This window comes from Scyliorhinus canicula, chromosome 9, assembly GCF_902713615.1.
Source record: "Scyliorhinus canicula chromosome 9, sScyCan1.1, whole genome shotgun sequence".
Lineage (NCBI taxonomy): Eukaryota > Metazoa > Chordata > Chondrichthyes > Carcharhiniformes > Scyliorhinidae > Scyliorhinus > Scyliorhinus canicula.
In genome coordinates, this window is record NC_052154.1 from 4,546,047 (window position 1) to 4,560,080 (window position 14,034).

At 58.1% G+C, this 14,034-nt stretch overlaps 1 protein-coding gene across 1 annotated transcript in view; it reads right to left on the reverse strand.

Moving 5' to 3' along the window:
* Positions 1-13,611, reverse strand: part of ca7 (carbonic anhydrase VII) — a 44,880-nt gene extending 31,269 nt beyond the window's left edge. The window contains 3 exon segments of the mRNA XM_038806216.1: positions 6,187-6,253; positions 6,255-6,397; positions 13,035-13,611. Coding sequence (XP_038662144.1) covers positions 6,187-6,253; positions 6,255-6,397; positions 13,035-13,074 — 250 coding nt within the window. The 5' untranslated portion in view covers positions 13,075-13,611.
* Between the last annotated feature and the right edge of the window lie 423 nt (positions 13,612-14,034).

Sequence of the window (14,034 nt, forward strand, 5' to 3'; positions counted from 1 at the left end):
TCTTTCGAGGCTTGCGGGAGGAAACCGGAGCACCCGGAGGAAACCCACGCAGACACGGGGAGAATGTGAAGACTCCGCACAGTCACCCAAGCCGGGAGTCGAATCTGGGACCCTAGAGCTGTGAAGCATCAGTGCTAACCACTGTGCTACCGTGCTTCCTTCCTTGTAAACATTAGGGAGGATTGTACACATTTACTTGGCTTTGGATTTAAATTTTCTGTCTGCAATAGTCACATCTGACAATAACTTTGATTTCTGATCGCCTCAGGAATAGAGAGAGAAAAAACACCTCCATCAAGATGGGGGAACTTTAATGGGAGCTGAAACTGAACTGGACCTAGCCGTATAAATACTGTGGCTACCAGAGCAGGTCAGAAACTAGGATTTGTGCGGCGATTAACTCACTTCATGACTCCCCAAAGCCTGTCCGCCTGTCTACAAGGCACGGGTCAGGAGCGTGATGGGATACTCTCCACTTGCCCGGATGAATGCAGTTCCAAAAAGAATCTCAACATCACCCAGGGCAAAGCAGCCCGCTTGATTGGCACTCCATCCACAAACATTCAAAACCTCCACCACCGACGCACCAGTGCAGCCATGTGTACAATCAATGAGATGCACTGCAAGAACTCACCAAGGCTCCATGGACAGCACCTTCCAAACCCGTGACCTCTACCATCTAGAAGGACAAAGGCAGCAAATGCACAGGAACACCACCACCTGGAGGTTCCCCAGCAAGTCACATCCTGATCTGAAAATATATTGGCCGGTCCTTCACTGCCACTGGCTCAAAATCCTGGAACTCTCTTCCTAACTGCATGGCGGGGGTACCTACGCCACATGGGCCGCTGCGGTTCAAGAAGGTGAATCATCACCACCTTCTCAACGGCAGTTAGGGATGGACAATAAATGGTGGACTAGCCAGAGACACCCACATCCCGTGAATGAATGTTTTAAGAAGTTGAGCGAGGAAGGCAGCCAGGATGTTGTCAGGGCTAAGAAATGTTAAATTATGAGTACAGGTATCATAGACCAGGCTTGGGAGAGTAGAGAAGATTAAGGCATGAACTAATTGAACTACTTAAGATGATTAAAGGGTAGAAAGAGAGAGAGAAATTATTTGATATGATTTGGAGAAGACCAATAAAAGGAACACAATCTTCAAATTAAAGTTGCGGTGATGTCAGGAAGCATTTTTTTGGACAAAAGGGAGGTGGAACTACACAACTCTCTCCCAGAAAACCCCACTCACTGCTGAGGCTGGACGGTGAGGGAGCAATTGTTCAACGGAGAAAACTATTCAAACCAGGGATGAGAGATCTTTGCCAGGGCAAACGTAATTAAAAGATTACGGAGCTAGAGTGGATAGATCAGGGGTTTGCAAACCACGCCGCGGCCGCATTGCGGCCCCCAAAGGTATTTCTGGCGGCCCCAATCATTAAAAAAAAAAAAAAAAAAAATTTTTTTTTAAATTATTTTTTTGTTAATTTTTTTTTTAAGGTAAGCTGGGGGGCTGTTGGGTTACTTACCTGGTATAGGGTGTATACGTTGACTGATTATGGTGATCATGCTCTGCACAAAGTCGGGCGCCGAAGTGGCCTGTTCGTGCTTTTCTATGTTCTATTGAGGCCCCAGATAATAACGGGTGAGTAATTTATTTAACTTACTATACTTAGCTGCCCTTTGGTATTGTGAATTATTCTTACTGTGGCCCTTCCGGAAAACGTTTGCCCACGACCTGTATAGTAGAGTTAGAACAGTTTCAGCTGTGACATATGACATCAAACTCTCGAGGGGCTGAATGGCCTCCTCCACCTAAGGAAAATATGCAAGTGGGAGGATTCGGGAGGGGAAACCGCACGTTCGGGGAACGCAGAGGCAACCGAGATTTTTTGCCAACTGTAGAAGGTAGTGCCGTATTACTATCTGAAACGTTAATCCGCGACTTCTCCCGCAAGTATTGCAGTTCATCTGGACTTCTCCTAGCAAGAAGCAACAGACCGGTAATGAACGGAGCAAAGTTTACACTGAGGGAAACACACTCTGGCTTCTCCATTAGCACCCCACTTCCCAAGAATTAATTTTTTCAAAACACACAGAATATTCAGAATTTTGGCACATTTCTCTGGCCTTCTGCAACTCCCAACATCCCAGGGAAAGGAGGAAATGGGACAGGTAAACACAGGAAGCTCATCATCAGAGGAGCAGTGAGGACTCGGGAGTCTGTATTCGTTGGAGTTTAGAAGGATGAGGGGGGGGATCTTATTGAAACTTACAGGATACTGCGAGGCCTGGATAGAGTGGACGTGGAGAGGATGTTTCCACTTGTAGGAAAAACTAGAAGCCAGAGGACACCATCTCAGACTTAAAGGGACCGATCCTTTAAAACAGAGACGAGGAGGAATTTCTTCAGCCAGAGGGTGGGTGAATCTGTGGAACTCTTTGCCACAGAAGGCAGTGGAGGCCAATCACTGAGGGTCTTTAAGACAGAGATAGATAGGTTCTTGATCAATAAGGGGATCGGGGGTTATGGGGAGAAGGCAGGAGAATGGGATGAGAAACAGATCAGATGATGAATGTCAGAGCAGACTCGATGGGCCGAGTGGCCTAATTCTGCTCCTATGTCTTATCATCCTGAAATGGTTCATCCCTATTTTTGTCTCTTCCACTGCAAAGCTGAGTGTTTCTAGCATTTTCTGCTTTTAGTTCAGGCTTCCAGCACTCGTAGTATGCTTTTAGCTTGATGGAAATGCTGTTGCTTTTATGACAGCATCTAACCACTAGCAAATAAACCTTGCATTTTTCCACACTCCATGCAGTACTTTTTGAAGTGCAGTCACTGTTGTACTGCGGCAGTCAGTTTGTGCAGAGAAAGCTCCAACTACTAAAAGCCAACTACCATGTACAAGGAACAGAAAGTTAGCGTGCAGGTGCAGCAAGCAATTAGGAAGGCAAATGACACGTCAGCCTTTGATTGGTGGAGTCTGGGGTACAAGAATGAAGAGGCCTTGCTACATTTTCACAGGCCTTTTGTGTGCAATTTGGGTCTCCGTGTTTTAAGGAAAAGTATACTATGCATTGGGTGCGGTACAATGAAGGGTCACCAGTGATAGGTCTCCAGAGTGAGAGTTGGCCGATTAGGAGAGGCTGAACAAATTGGGCCCACTGTCTCTGAAGTTAAAAAGAATGAGAGGTGATCTGATTGAAACATACAAGATTCTGAAGAGGCTTGACAGGATAAACACAGAAGTAGTTTGCCCTGGTCGGGGGAATTTAGGAAAATGTCATAGAGTCATAGATGTTTACAGCATGGAAACAGGCCCTTCGGCCCAGCTTGTCCATGCCGCCCAGTTTCTATCACTAAGCTAGTCCCACTTTCCCGCATTTGGCCCATATCCCTCTATACCCACCCTGCCCATGTAACTGTCTAACTGCTTTTTAAAAGGACAAAATCGTACCCGCCTCTACCACTGCCTCTGACAGCCCATTGTGTGAAGAAATTTCCCCTCTGGTCTCTTTTGTATCTCTCCCCTCTCACCTTAAACCTATGCCCTCTAGTTCTAGACTCCTCTACCTTTGGGAAAAGATGTTGACTATCTACCTTATCGATGCCCTCATTATTTTATAGACTTCTGTAAGATCACCCTTAAGCCTCCTACGCTCCAGTGAAAAAAGTCCCTGCCCTTTGGGCAGCAGGGTAGCATGGTGGTTAGCATAAATGCTTCACAGCTCCAGGGTCCCAGGTTCGGTTCCCGGCTGGGTCACTGTCTGTGGAGTCTGCACGTCCTCCCCCTGTGTGCGTGGGTTTCCTCCGGGTGCTCCGGTTTCCTCCCACAGTCCAAAGATGTGCGGGTTAGGTGGATTGGCCATGCTAAATTGCCCGTAGTGTCCTAATAAAAGTAAGGTTAAGGGGGAGGGGGGTTGTTGGGTTGCGGGTATAGGGTGGATACGTGAGTTTGAGTAGGGTGATCATGGCTCGGCACAACATTGAGGCCGAAGGGCCTGTTCTGTGCTGTACTGTTCTATGTTCTATGTTCCTACCCAAGCTCTCCTTATAACTCAGACCATCAAGTCCTGGTAGCATCCTCTGTAAATCTCTTCTGCTACTCTTTTCTAGTTGACACTATCCTTCCTATAATATGGTGACCAGAACTGAACACAGTGTTCCATGTGTGGTCTTACCAATGTCTTGTACAACTTCAAAAGACGTCCAAACTCCTGCAGTCAATATTCTGACCAATAAAACCCTAGCCTGCTGAATGCTTTCTTCACCACCCTGTCCACCTGCCACTCCACCTTCAAGGAGCTGATGAACCTGTACCCACAGATCTCTTTGTTCTGTAACTCTCCCCAACTCCCCTACCATTAACTGAGCAGGTCCTGCCCTGATTTGATCGACCAAAATGCATCTACCTCACATTTATCCAAATTAAGCTCCATCTGCCATTTATCGGCCCACTGGCCCAATTGGTCAAGATCCTGTTGCAATCTTATATAACCTTCTTCACTATTCACTGTGCCACCAATCTTGGTCAGGAAAATGACAGTGTTGTGGTGAATGTAACTTAGTAATTCACACTGTATTTACCAATACCATTGCAAGTGCAGTAGCGTTATCCGACCACTAAGGGGGAGTAGCTCTGGGAATGCTCAGGAGTTTGTACAGGGCTCCACCCTTGGCTCCGCCCACGACTCCTCCCCCTAGACTGCTGTATAAATAACCGTGTCCAGAGCCAGCCTGCAGTTCATCGAGAGTTCAACGGGTAACAGGCTGGCTCTGTAGTAAGTAGATTAAAACCACTGTTCATATCTTAAAGCACGTGTCTCGTGAATTGATGGTTCCATCAAGTGTCAGGAGAAGGACCTGATCATTTAGGACTGAGAAGAAGAGAGATTTTTCACTGTGAATCTTTGGAATTCTCTATCCCAAAGAGTTGTGGAAGCTCCATCGTTTAAGGCTGGGATTCACTCCGGGAATTCTGGGTGATGGAGAACGTGTAGGAAAATGGAGTTAAGGCGGAAGATCAGCTACGATCATATTGAATAACAGAGCAGGCTCGATGGGCTGAATGGTCTACTCCTGCTCCTATTTCTTATGTTCTTAACAGCAATGAGATGAATTGCTAATTAATACATTTTTAAGGCGGACTGAGTGATAAATATTGGCTAGGGCACTGGGAGAAATCTCCTGATCATCTTCCAAAGGCAGTGTGATATATTTAATATCAACCATAGGGGGAAGTTGGAGGCTTGATTTAACTCCGCAAATCCAAAGCGTTATACCTCTGACAGTGCAGCATTCCCTCAGTACTGGCATTGGGATTATCAATCTGCAGTTTTGTGCTCCATTGACTAGGTCAGGATATGAACCCACAACTTACTGACTCAGAAAGGTTTTACCAACAGATCTAAATTCATCCAAATACTGAATAACAGCCTTAATTTTTTTAACCTTCAAACGGAAGGTCAAATGGGGCCTTTAGCATTCTACTTATTTGTGTGGATTACTTACCCATTAACAGGGCGGCACAGTGGTTAGCACTTCTGCCTCACAGAGCCAGGTGCCCAGGTTCAATTCCGACCTTGGGTGACTAACTGTCTGTGTGGAGTTTGCACGTTCTCCCGTGTCTGTGTGGGTTTCCTCCGGGTGCTCCGTTTTCCTCTCAGTCCAAAGATGTGCATGTTAGGGGATTGGCCATGATAAATTGCATCCATATTGGAAATGGGTGTTAGTCTGTGATACTGTCACAACCAAAGCAGTAACCAGGCTAGTTAAATATAGGTCAGCCCAGTTCCCTGCTGTATCTGATTAACCTTATAACAGTCTACACACAATACTCACTGCAAAGAAGTTAAATGCAGCAAGATTAATCTGCTTGGTGTAAAAGGTACAATGAGACCCTTTCCAAAAAGAGTAGGAGAGTTTCAGCTGTGACCCGGCCAATACTGAATTGAAAGAATAGATTATCTGGTCATTATCACATTGGCTGAGGGATCTTGCTGTGTGAAAGCTGGCTGTTGCATTTCCTACATTAAGACATTTCTTGAAAAGCCCTTTAGGATATCCTGAGATTGCAAATGGTGCGACAGAATAGTGCAAGTTGTTTTTCTATAATGACAGCAACATCCTGATGCCTCACCTCTGCCCCCCATCCCCAACCCCCCCCCCCCCCCCCACCCCCCAACACGTCTCTCACCTGTCCTTATCATCACAGTCCTCGAACTCCACCATGACCGAGTGCCCACTGTTGCAAGATGGACAGCGAGGTGCAGGCGCTGTAGGATATGGAGATGGGTGTAAGGTCGGCATCGTGGACTGCCTGGGCAGACACCATGTCAATGGGCGACTGACGATCTCCCTGGGCGAATGGGAATTGCTTGTGCCAGTTCTGGGGGCCTGCAAGAGAAAATAGAATTCAGAGGAGAGGCAGGCCATTCGGCCCACTCAGCTGCATCTTGGAAAGCACTATCCAATCAATCAGTCTCGCTCTCTTTCCCCTTAAGCCCTGAAAATGTTTTTTTGCAAGTTTCATTTTGGAATTGTGACTTGGTGTGTTCAGAGGGCAGCTTGACCATGGCAGGGTAAACTGTGTCACAATCGCAGCTGAGCATGGACTAGACAGGTACAATTAGTCTCAGTGCCTTGCATCTTTCCCCCATAGCTTTGCAAGTGTGCGTTTCAAATATTGCTCCAATTCCCCTTTTTGGTAGTTCCACTGAATCTGGCAGAGCCTTCCAGATCACAATGACTCGCATTAAAAATCTCCCCCCCCCCTCCTCCCCCTCTCCGGTTCTTTCACTAATTATCTGAAATGTGTGCCCCTCTGGTTACTGAGGCTCCGATCACTGGAAACAGCTTCTCCTTATTTATCTTTCTAACCACGGGTCCCTCACAGATTGACTGCGGCAAAGCCCAAAACAAGGTTTGGATGTAGCCGGGGAGAACACATTAAGGAGAGAGTTCATCAGAACCGAATACAATCAAAACCAACCCAATAAAACTTTCAATCCTGGGAATTCAGAGGGAAAGGGATGAGAGGAGGGGGGGGGGGGGGGGGGAGGAGAGGGGGGGGAGGGGGGAATGAGAGGAGGGAGGGGGGGATGAGGGGGGGGGAGGGGGGGATGAGAGGGGGGGAGGGGGGGAATGAGAGGGAGGGAGGGGGGAATGAGAGGGAGGGAGGGGGGAATGAGAGGGAGGGAGGGGGGAATGAGAGGGGGGGAGGGGGGAATGAGAGGGGGGGGAGGGGGGGATGAGAGGGGGGGGGGGGGGGGTGAGAGGTGGGGAGGGGGGGATGAGAGGGGGGAGGGGGGGATGAGAGGGGGGGAGGGGGGATGAGAGGGGGGGAGGGGGGCTGAGAGGGGGGCGGGGGGGATGAGAGGGGGGGAGGGGGGGATGAGAGGGGGGGAGGGGGGAGGATGAGAGGGGGGAGGGGGGGATGAGAGGGGGGGAGGGGGGGATGAGAGGGGGGAGGGGGGGATGAGAGGGGGGGGAGGGGGGGATGAGAGGGGGGAGGGGGGATGAGAGGGGGGAGGGGGGGGGAGGGGGGGGGGAGGGGGGGGGAGGGGGGGGGAGGGGGGGGATGAGAGGGGGGGATGAGAGGGGGGGGGGAATGAGAGGGGGGGAGGGGGGGATGAGAGGGGGGGAGGGGGGGATGAGAGGGAGGGAGGGGGGGATGAGAGGGAGGGAGGGGGGCGATGAGAGGGGGGGAGGGGGGGATGAGAGGGGGGAGGGGGGGATGAGAGGGGGGGAGGGGGGGATGAGGGGGGGAGGGGGGGATGAGAGGGGGGAGGGGGGGGATGAGAGGGGGGGAGGGGGGGAATGAGAGGGGGGAGGGGGGATGAGAGGGGGGAGAGGGGGATGGAGAGGGGGAATGAGAGGGGGAATGAGAGGGGGGATGAGAGGGGGAATGAGAGGGGGGGAGGGGGGGGGAGGGGGGAGGGGGGGAGGGGGGGAGGAGAGGGGGGAGGGGGGGATGAGAGGGGGGGAGGGGGGATGAGAGGGGGGGAGGGGGGATGAGAGGGGGGGAGGGGGGGATGAGAGGGGGGGAGGGGGGGATGGAGGGGGGGAGGGGGGGATGGGGTATGGGGGGGAGGGGGGATGGGAGGGGGGAGGGGGGATGGGAGGGGGTGAGGGGGGGATGGGAGGGGGGGGAGGGGGGGATGGAGGGGGGGGATGGGGGGGAGGGGGGGAGGGGGGAGGGGTGGGGGGAGGGGGGGAGGGGGGGATGGGAGGGGGGGAGGGGGGGATGGGAGGGGGGATGGGGGGATGGGAGGGGGGGAGGGGGGATGGGAGGGGGGGAGGGGGGATGAGAGGGGGGGAGGGGGGGGATGAGAGGGGGGGAGGGGGGGATGAGAGGGGGGGAGGGGGGATGAGAGGGGGGGGGGGGGGATGAGAGGGGGGGAGGGGGGGATGAGAGGGGGGGTTGAGAGGGGGGGAGGGGGGGATGGGAGGGGGGGAGGGGGGGGGGATGGGGGGGGGGGAGGGGGGGATGGGAGGGGGGGAGGGGGGATGGGAGGGGGGAGGGGGGGATGGAGGGGTGGAGGGCGGGGATGAGAGGGGGGGAGGGGGGTGATGAGAGGGGGGGAGGGGGGATGAGAGGGGGGAGAGAGGGAGGGAGGGGGGAATGAGAGGGGGGAGGGGGGAATGAGAGGGGGGGAGGGGGGAATGAGAGGGGGGGAGGGGGGGATGAGAGGGGGGGAGGGGGGGATGAGAGGGGGGGAGGGGGGAATGAGCGGGAGGGAGGGGGGGATGACGAGGGGGGGAGGGGGGGATGAGAGGGGGGGAGGGGGGGAGAGAGGGGGGGAGGGGGGGAGAGAGGGGGGGGAGGGGGGGATGAGAGGGGGGGAGGGGGGGATGAGAGGGGGGGAGGGGGGATGAGCGGGGGGGAGGGGGGGATGAGAGGGGGGGAGGGGGGGATGAGAGGGGGGGAGGGGGGGATGAGAGGGGGGGAGGGGGGGATGAGAGGGGGGGCGGGGGGGATGAGGAGGGGGGGAGGGGGGATGAGAGGGGGGAAGGAGGGGGGGATGAGAGGGGGGGAGGGGGGATTGAGAGGGGGGGAGGGGGGATGAGAGGGGGGGGAGGGGGGGGATGAGAGGGGGGGAGGGGGGATGCGAGGGGGGGAGGGGGGATGAGCGGGGGGGAGGGGGGGACGAGAGGGGGGGAGGGGGGGATGAGAGGGGTGGAGGGGGGGATGAGAGGGGGGGAGGGTGGGATGAGAGGGGGGGAGGGGGGGATGAGAGGGGGGGAGGGGGGGATGAGAGGGGGGGAGGGGGGGATGAGAGGGGGGGAGGGGGGGGATGAGGGGGAGGGGGGGTGAGAGGGGGGGAGGGGGGATGAGAGGGGGGGGAGGGGGGGATGAGAGGGAGGGAGGGGGGAATGAGAGGGGGGGAGGGGGGAATGAGAGGGAGGGAGGGGGGAATGAGAGGGAGGGAGGGGGGGATGAGAGGGGGGGAGGGGGGGGGGGGGGGGAGGGGGGATGAGAGGGGGGGGAGGGGGGGATGGGAGGGGGGGAGGGGGGGATGAGAGGGGGGGAGGGGGGATGAGAGGGGGGGAGGGGGGGATGATGAGCGGGGGGGAGGGGGGATGAGCGGGGTGGGAGGGGGGGATGAGAGGGGGGGAGGGGGGGATGAGAGGGGGGGAGGGGGGATGAGAGGGGGGGAGGGGGGATTGAAGAGGGGGGGGAGGGGGGGGATGAGAGGGGGGGAGGGGGGGACTGAGGGGGGGGAGGGGGGGATGAGAGGGGGGGGAGGGGGGGGATGAGAGGGGGGAGGGGGGGATGATGAGGGGGGGAGGGGGGGATGAGAGGGGGGGAGGGGGGGATGAGAGGGGGGGAGGGGGGGATGAGAGGGGGGGAGGGGGGGATGAGAGGGGGGGAGGGGGGGATGAGAGGGGGGGAGGGGGGATGAGAGGGGGGGGAGGGGGGGATGAGAGGGGGGGGAGGGGGGATGAGAGGGGGGGGGGGGGGATGAGGAGGGGGGGAGGGGGGGGTGAGAGGGGGGGAGGGGGGGATGAGAGGGGGGGAGGGGGGATGAGAGGGGGGGGATGAGAGGGGGGAGGGGGGGATGAGAGGGGGGGAGGGGGGGATGAGAGGGGGGGAGGGGGGGATGAGAGGTGGGGGAGGGGGGGATGAGAGGGGGGGATGGGGGGATGAGAGGGGGGAGGGGGGGATGAGAGGGGGGGAGGGGGGGATGAGAGGGGGGAGGGGGGGATGAGAGGGGGGGAGGGGGGAATGAGAGGTGGGAGGGGGGAATGAGAGGAGGGAGGGGGGAATGAGAGGGGGGAGGGGGGAATGAGAGGGGGGAGGGGGGAATGAGAGGAGGGGGGATGAGAGGAGGGAGGGGGGAATGAGAGGAGGGAGGGGGGAATGAGAGGAGGGAGGGGGGGATGAGAGGGGGGAGGGGGGATGAGAGGGGGGAGGGGGGGATGAGAGGGGGGAGGGGGGGATGAGAGGGGGGGGGGGGGGATGAGAGGGGGGGAGGGGGGGGATGAGAGGGGGAGGGGGGATGAGAGGGGGAGGGGGGATGAGAGGGGGGAGGGGGAATGAGAGGAGGGAGGGGGGGATGAGAGGAGGGAGGGGGGGATGAGAGGGGGGAGGGGGGGATGAGAGGGGGAGGGGGGGATGAGAGGGGGGAGGGGGGGATGAGAGGGGGGAGGGGGGGATGAGAGGGGGGAGGGGGGGATGAGAGGGGGGCAGGGGGGAATGAGAGGGGGAGGGGGGATGAGAGGGGGGAGGGGGGATGAGAGGGGGGAGGGGGGATGAGAGGGGGGAGGGGGGGAATGAGAGGAGGGAGGGGGGATGAGAGGAGGGAGGGGGGGATGAGAGGGGGGAGGGGGGGATGAGAGGAGGGAGGGGGGAATGAGAGGAGGGAGGGGGGGATGAGAGGAGGGAGGGGGGGATGAGAGGGGGAGGGGGGGGATGAGAGGAGGGAGGGGGGGATGAGAGGGGGGAGGGGGGGGAGGAGAGGGGGGAGGGGGGGGAGGAGAGGGGGGAGGGGGGGGATGAGAGGGGGGAGGGGGGGGATGAGAGGGGGAGGGGGGGATGAGAGGGGGGAGGGGGGGATGAGAGGGGGGAGGGGGGGGATGAGAGGGGGGGAGGGGGGGGATGAGAGGGGGGAGGGGGGGATGAGAGGGGGGAGGGGGGGGATGAGAGGGGGGAGGGGGGGGATGAGAGGGGGGAGGGGGGGATGAGAGGGGGAGGGGGGGATGAGAGGAGGGAGGGGGGAATGAGAGGAGGGAGGGGGGAATGAGAGGAGGGAGGGGGGAATGAGAGGAGGGAGGGGGGGATGAGAGGAGGGAGGGGGGGGATGAGAGGAGGGAGGGGGGGATGAGAGGAGGGAGGGGGGGAATGAGAGGGGGGAGGGGGGAATGAGAGGGGGGAGGGGGGAATGAGAGGGGGGAGGGGGGAATGAGAGGGGGAGGGGGGGGATGAGAGGAGGGAGGGGGGGGATGAGAGGAGGGAGGGGGGGGATGAGAGGGGGGAGGGGGGGGATGAGAGGGGGGAGGGGGGGGATGAGAGGGGGGAGGGGGGGATGGGAGGGGGAGGGGGGGGATGAGAGGGGGGAGGGGGGGATGAGAGGGGGGAGGGGGGGGATGAGAGGGGGAGGGGGGGGATGAGAGGGGGGAGGGGGGGGATGAGAGGGGGGAGGGGGGGGATGAGAGGGGGGAGGGGGGATGGAGGGGGAGGGGGGGGATGAGAGGGGGAGGGGGGGATGAGAGGGGGAGGGGGGGGGATGAGAGGGGGGAGGGGGGGGATGAGAGGGGGGGGGGGGGGGAAGAGAGGGGGGGGGGGGGGGATGAGAGGGGGGAGGGGGGGATGAGAGGGGGGAGGGGGGGGATGAGAGGGGGGAGGGGGGGATGAGAGGGGGGAGGGGGGGATGAGAGGGGGGAGGGGGGGGATGAGAGGGGGGAGGGGGGGATGAGAGGGGGGAGGGGGGGGGATGAGAGGGGGGAGGGGGGGGATGAGAGGGGGGAGGGGGGGGATGAGAGGGGGGAGGGGGGGGATGAGAGGGGGGAGGGGGGGATGAGAGGGGGGAGGGGGGGGGATGAGAGGGGGAGGGGGGGGATGAGAGGGGGAGGGGGGGGATGAGAGGGGGGAGGGGGGGATGAGAGGGGGGAGGGGGGGATGAGAGGGGGGAGGGGGGGGATGAGAGGGGGGAGGGGGGGATGAGAGGGGGGGAGGGGGGGATGAGAGGGGGAGGGGGGGATGAGGGGGGAGGGGGGATGAGAGGGGGAGGGGGGATGAGAGGGGGGAGGGGGGAGGGGGGATGAGAGGGGGGAGGGGGGGGATGAGAGGGGGGAGGGGGGGATGAGAGGGGGGAGGGGGGGGGATGAGAGGGGGGGGGGGGGGGATGAGAGGGGGGGGGGGGGGGATGAGAGGGGGGGGGGGGATGAGAGGGGGGGGATTAGAGGGGGGGGGATTAGAGGGGGGGGATTAGAGGGGGGGGGATGAGAGGGGGGGGGATTAGAGGGGGGGGATGAGAGGGGGGGATGAGAGGGGGGGATGAGAGGGGGGGGATGAGAGGGGGGGGATGAGAGGGGGGGGATGAGAGGGGGGGGATGAGAGGGGGGGGGATGAGAGGGGGGGGATGTCGTTACATTTCGGATGCTCACCTCCCTGCATTTCCGAGAGGGTCAGTCTAACAGGACGTGTTTTAGCAATCATATCACTTGCTGTACACAAAGGTTACATTCACTGTGTCACTGCGGCAGTGTGCACTATTCCGCAAGAGTTTAAGAGATTCGAATGAAAAGGAATCAAAAATCGAAACACTACTTCAGTGTATGTTTTGCCTCCCTCCTCCTGGACGGTAGTTAGCACTGCTGCCTCACGGCGCAGAGGATCCAGGTTCGATCCTGGCCCCGGGTCACTGTCCGTGTGGAGTTTGCACATTCTCCCTGTGTCTGCGTGGGTCTCACCCCCACAACCCAAAGATGTGCAGAGTAGGTGGATTGCCCACAATAAATTGAAGGGGGAAAATGAATAGGGTACTCTAAATTTATTTTTAAAACATTTTTTTTTAAATCAACTGCTTACCGTTGTCACCTCCGTAACCCCAGCAATTCTGTCCGCTCATCTCACCCACGGTGGCAGCCTGGCGTGTGGGAATGCTGGAGGAGTCTCCACTGCAAGGTGTCTGTCTGTCTGCGTGTCTGTCTCTGGCTCACCTGCCCCCAGGAGGCTGGCAGGACTGGCAGGGACGCTGGGTGAGAGAGGACAGCAGCCTGGGGAAAGGTAAGGTGCAGCCCAGTTTGCAGCCACAGCTGATCAGAGCCGCTCCCACCCCTTCCCGGTGCCAATTGCCCCGGTTTCCGCCGCTGTCAATCAGCCCCCCGGGGAGGAGCGAGTGGACGGAGGGAGCTGAATTGGGGACACATGCCCCTGGTCCACAGGACAGTTGCTGCAGGCCATGGGGAACTCAGCACCCCCTCCCAGAGCAGGGCTGGGAGGAGCTGGGGAAACAGACCCAAATCTCCAAAAGCCCCCTTTCCCTTGAAGGTGTCCTTTAGCAATCAGCTCGTCAGTTTCATTTCCACCCAGAAAGCTAATATTAGCAAAAGATGTTTCAATATCTCTGAACACAATCACGTGTGTGTGAGACTGTTCCACATCCCATCCACCCCGATAGCTACTTTTATCAGACAGAAAATGCTAAAGGTTGAATTAAAAAAACACATTTTTAAAATATATAGAGTTCAAACAGAGAGACTCCCTCCTCCCTGACACCAATCTGGAAATCTGGGCAGATTTTTTTTTGTGCAAATCAGACACAATTTATTCCACATGTGGTTTTTTTTTAGCTGGGGTATTGAATAGAAACACAGCCTCTGCTTTGGTGTTTAGCAAGCAGAACACGCAAGAACTGCAGAGAGAGAGAGAGAGAAATGCAGCGCTCCTTAACCCCTTCATCTCCGGCACTGAAGGAAGTTTCTTTTTTAGTTGAGCGGAAGGAAAGGGGCAACTTGCCGCAGTGTTTTGTGAAGGCTTGTTTCTCCGACTGGAGGATGTGTTTTTTCTTCATCTATGCTAATAAGCC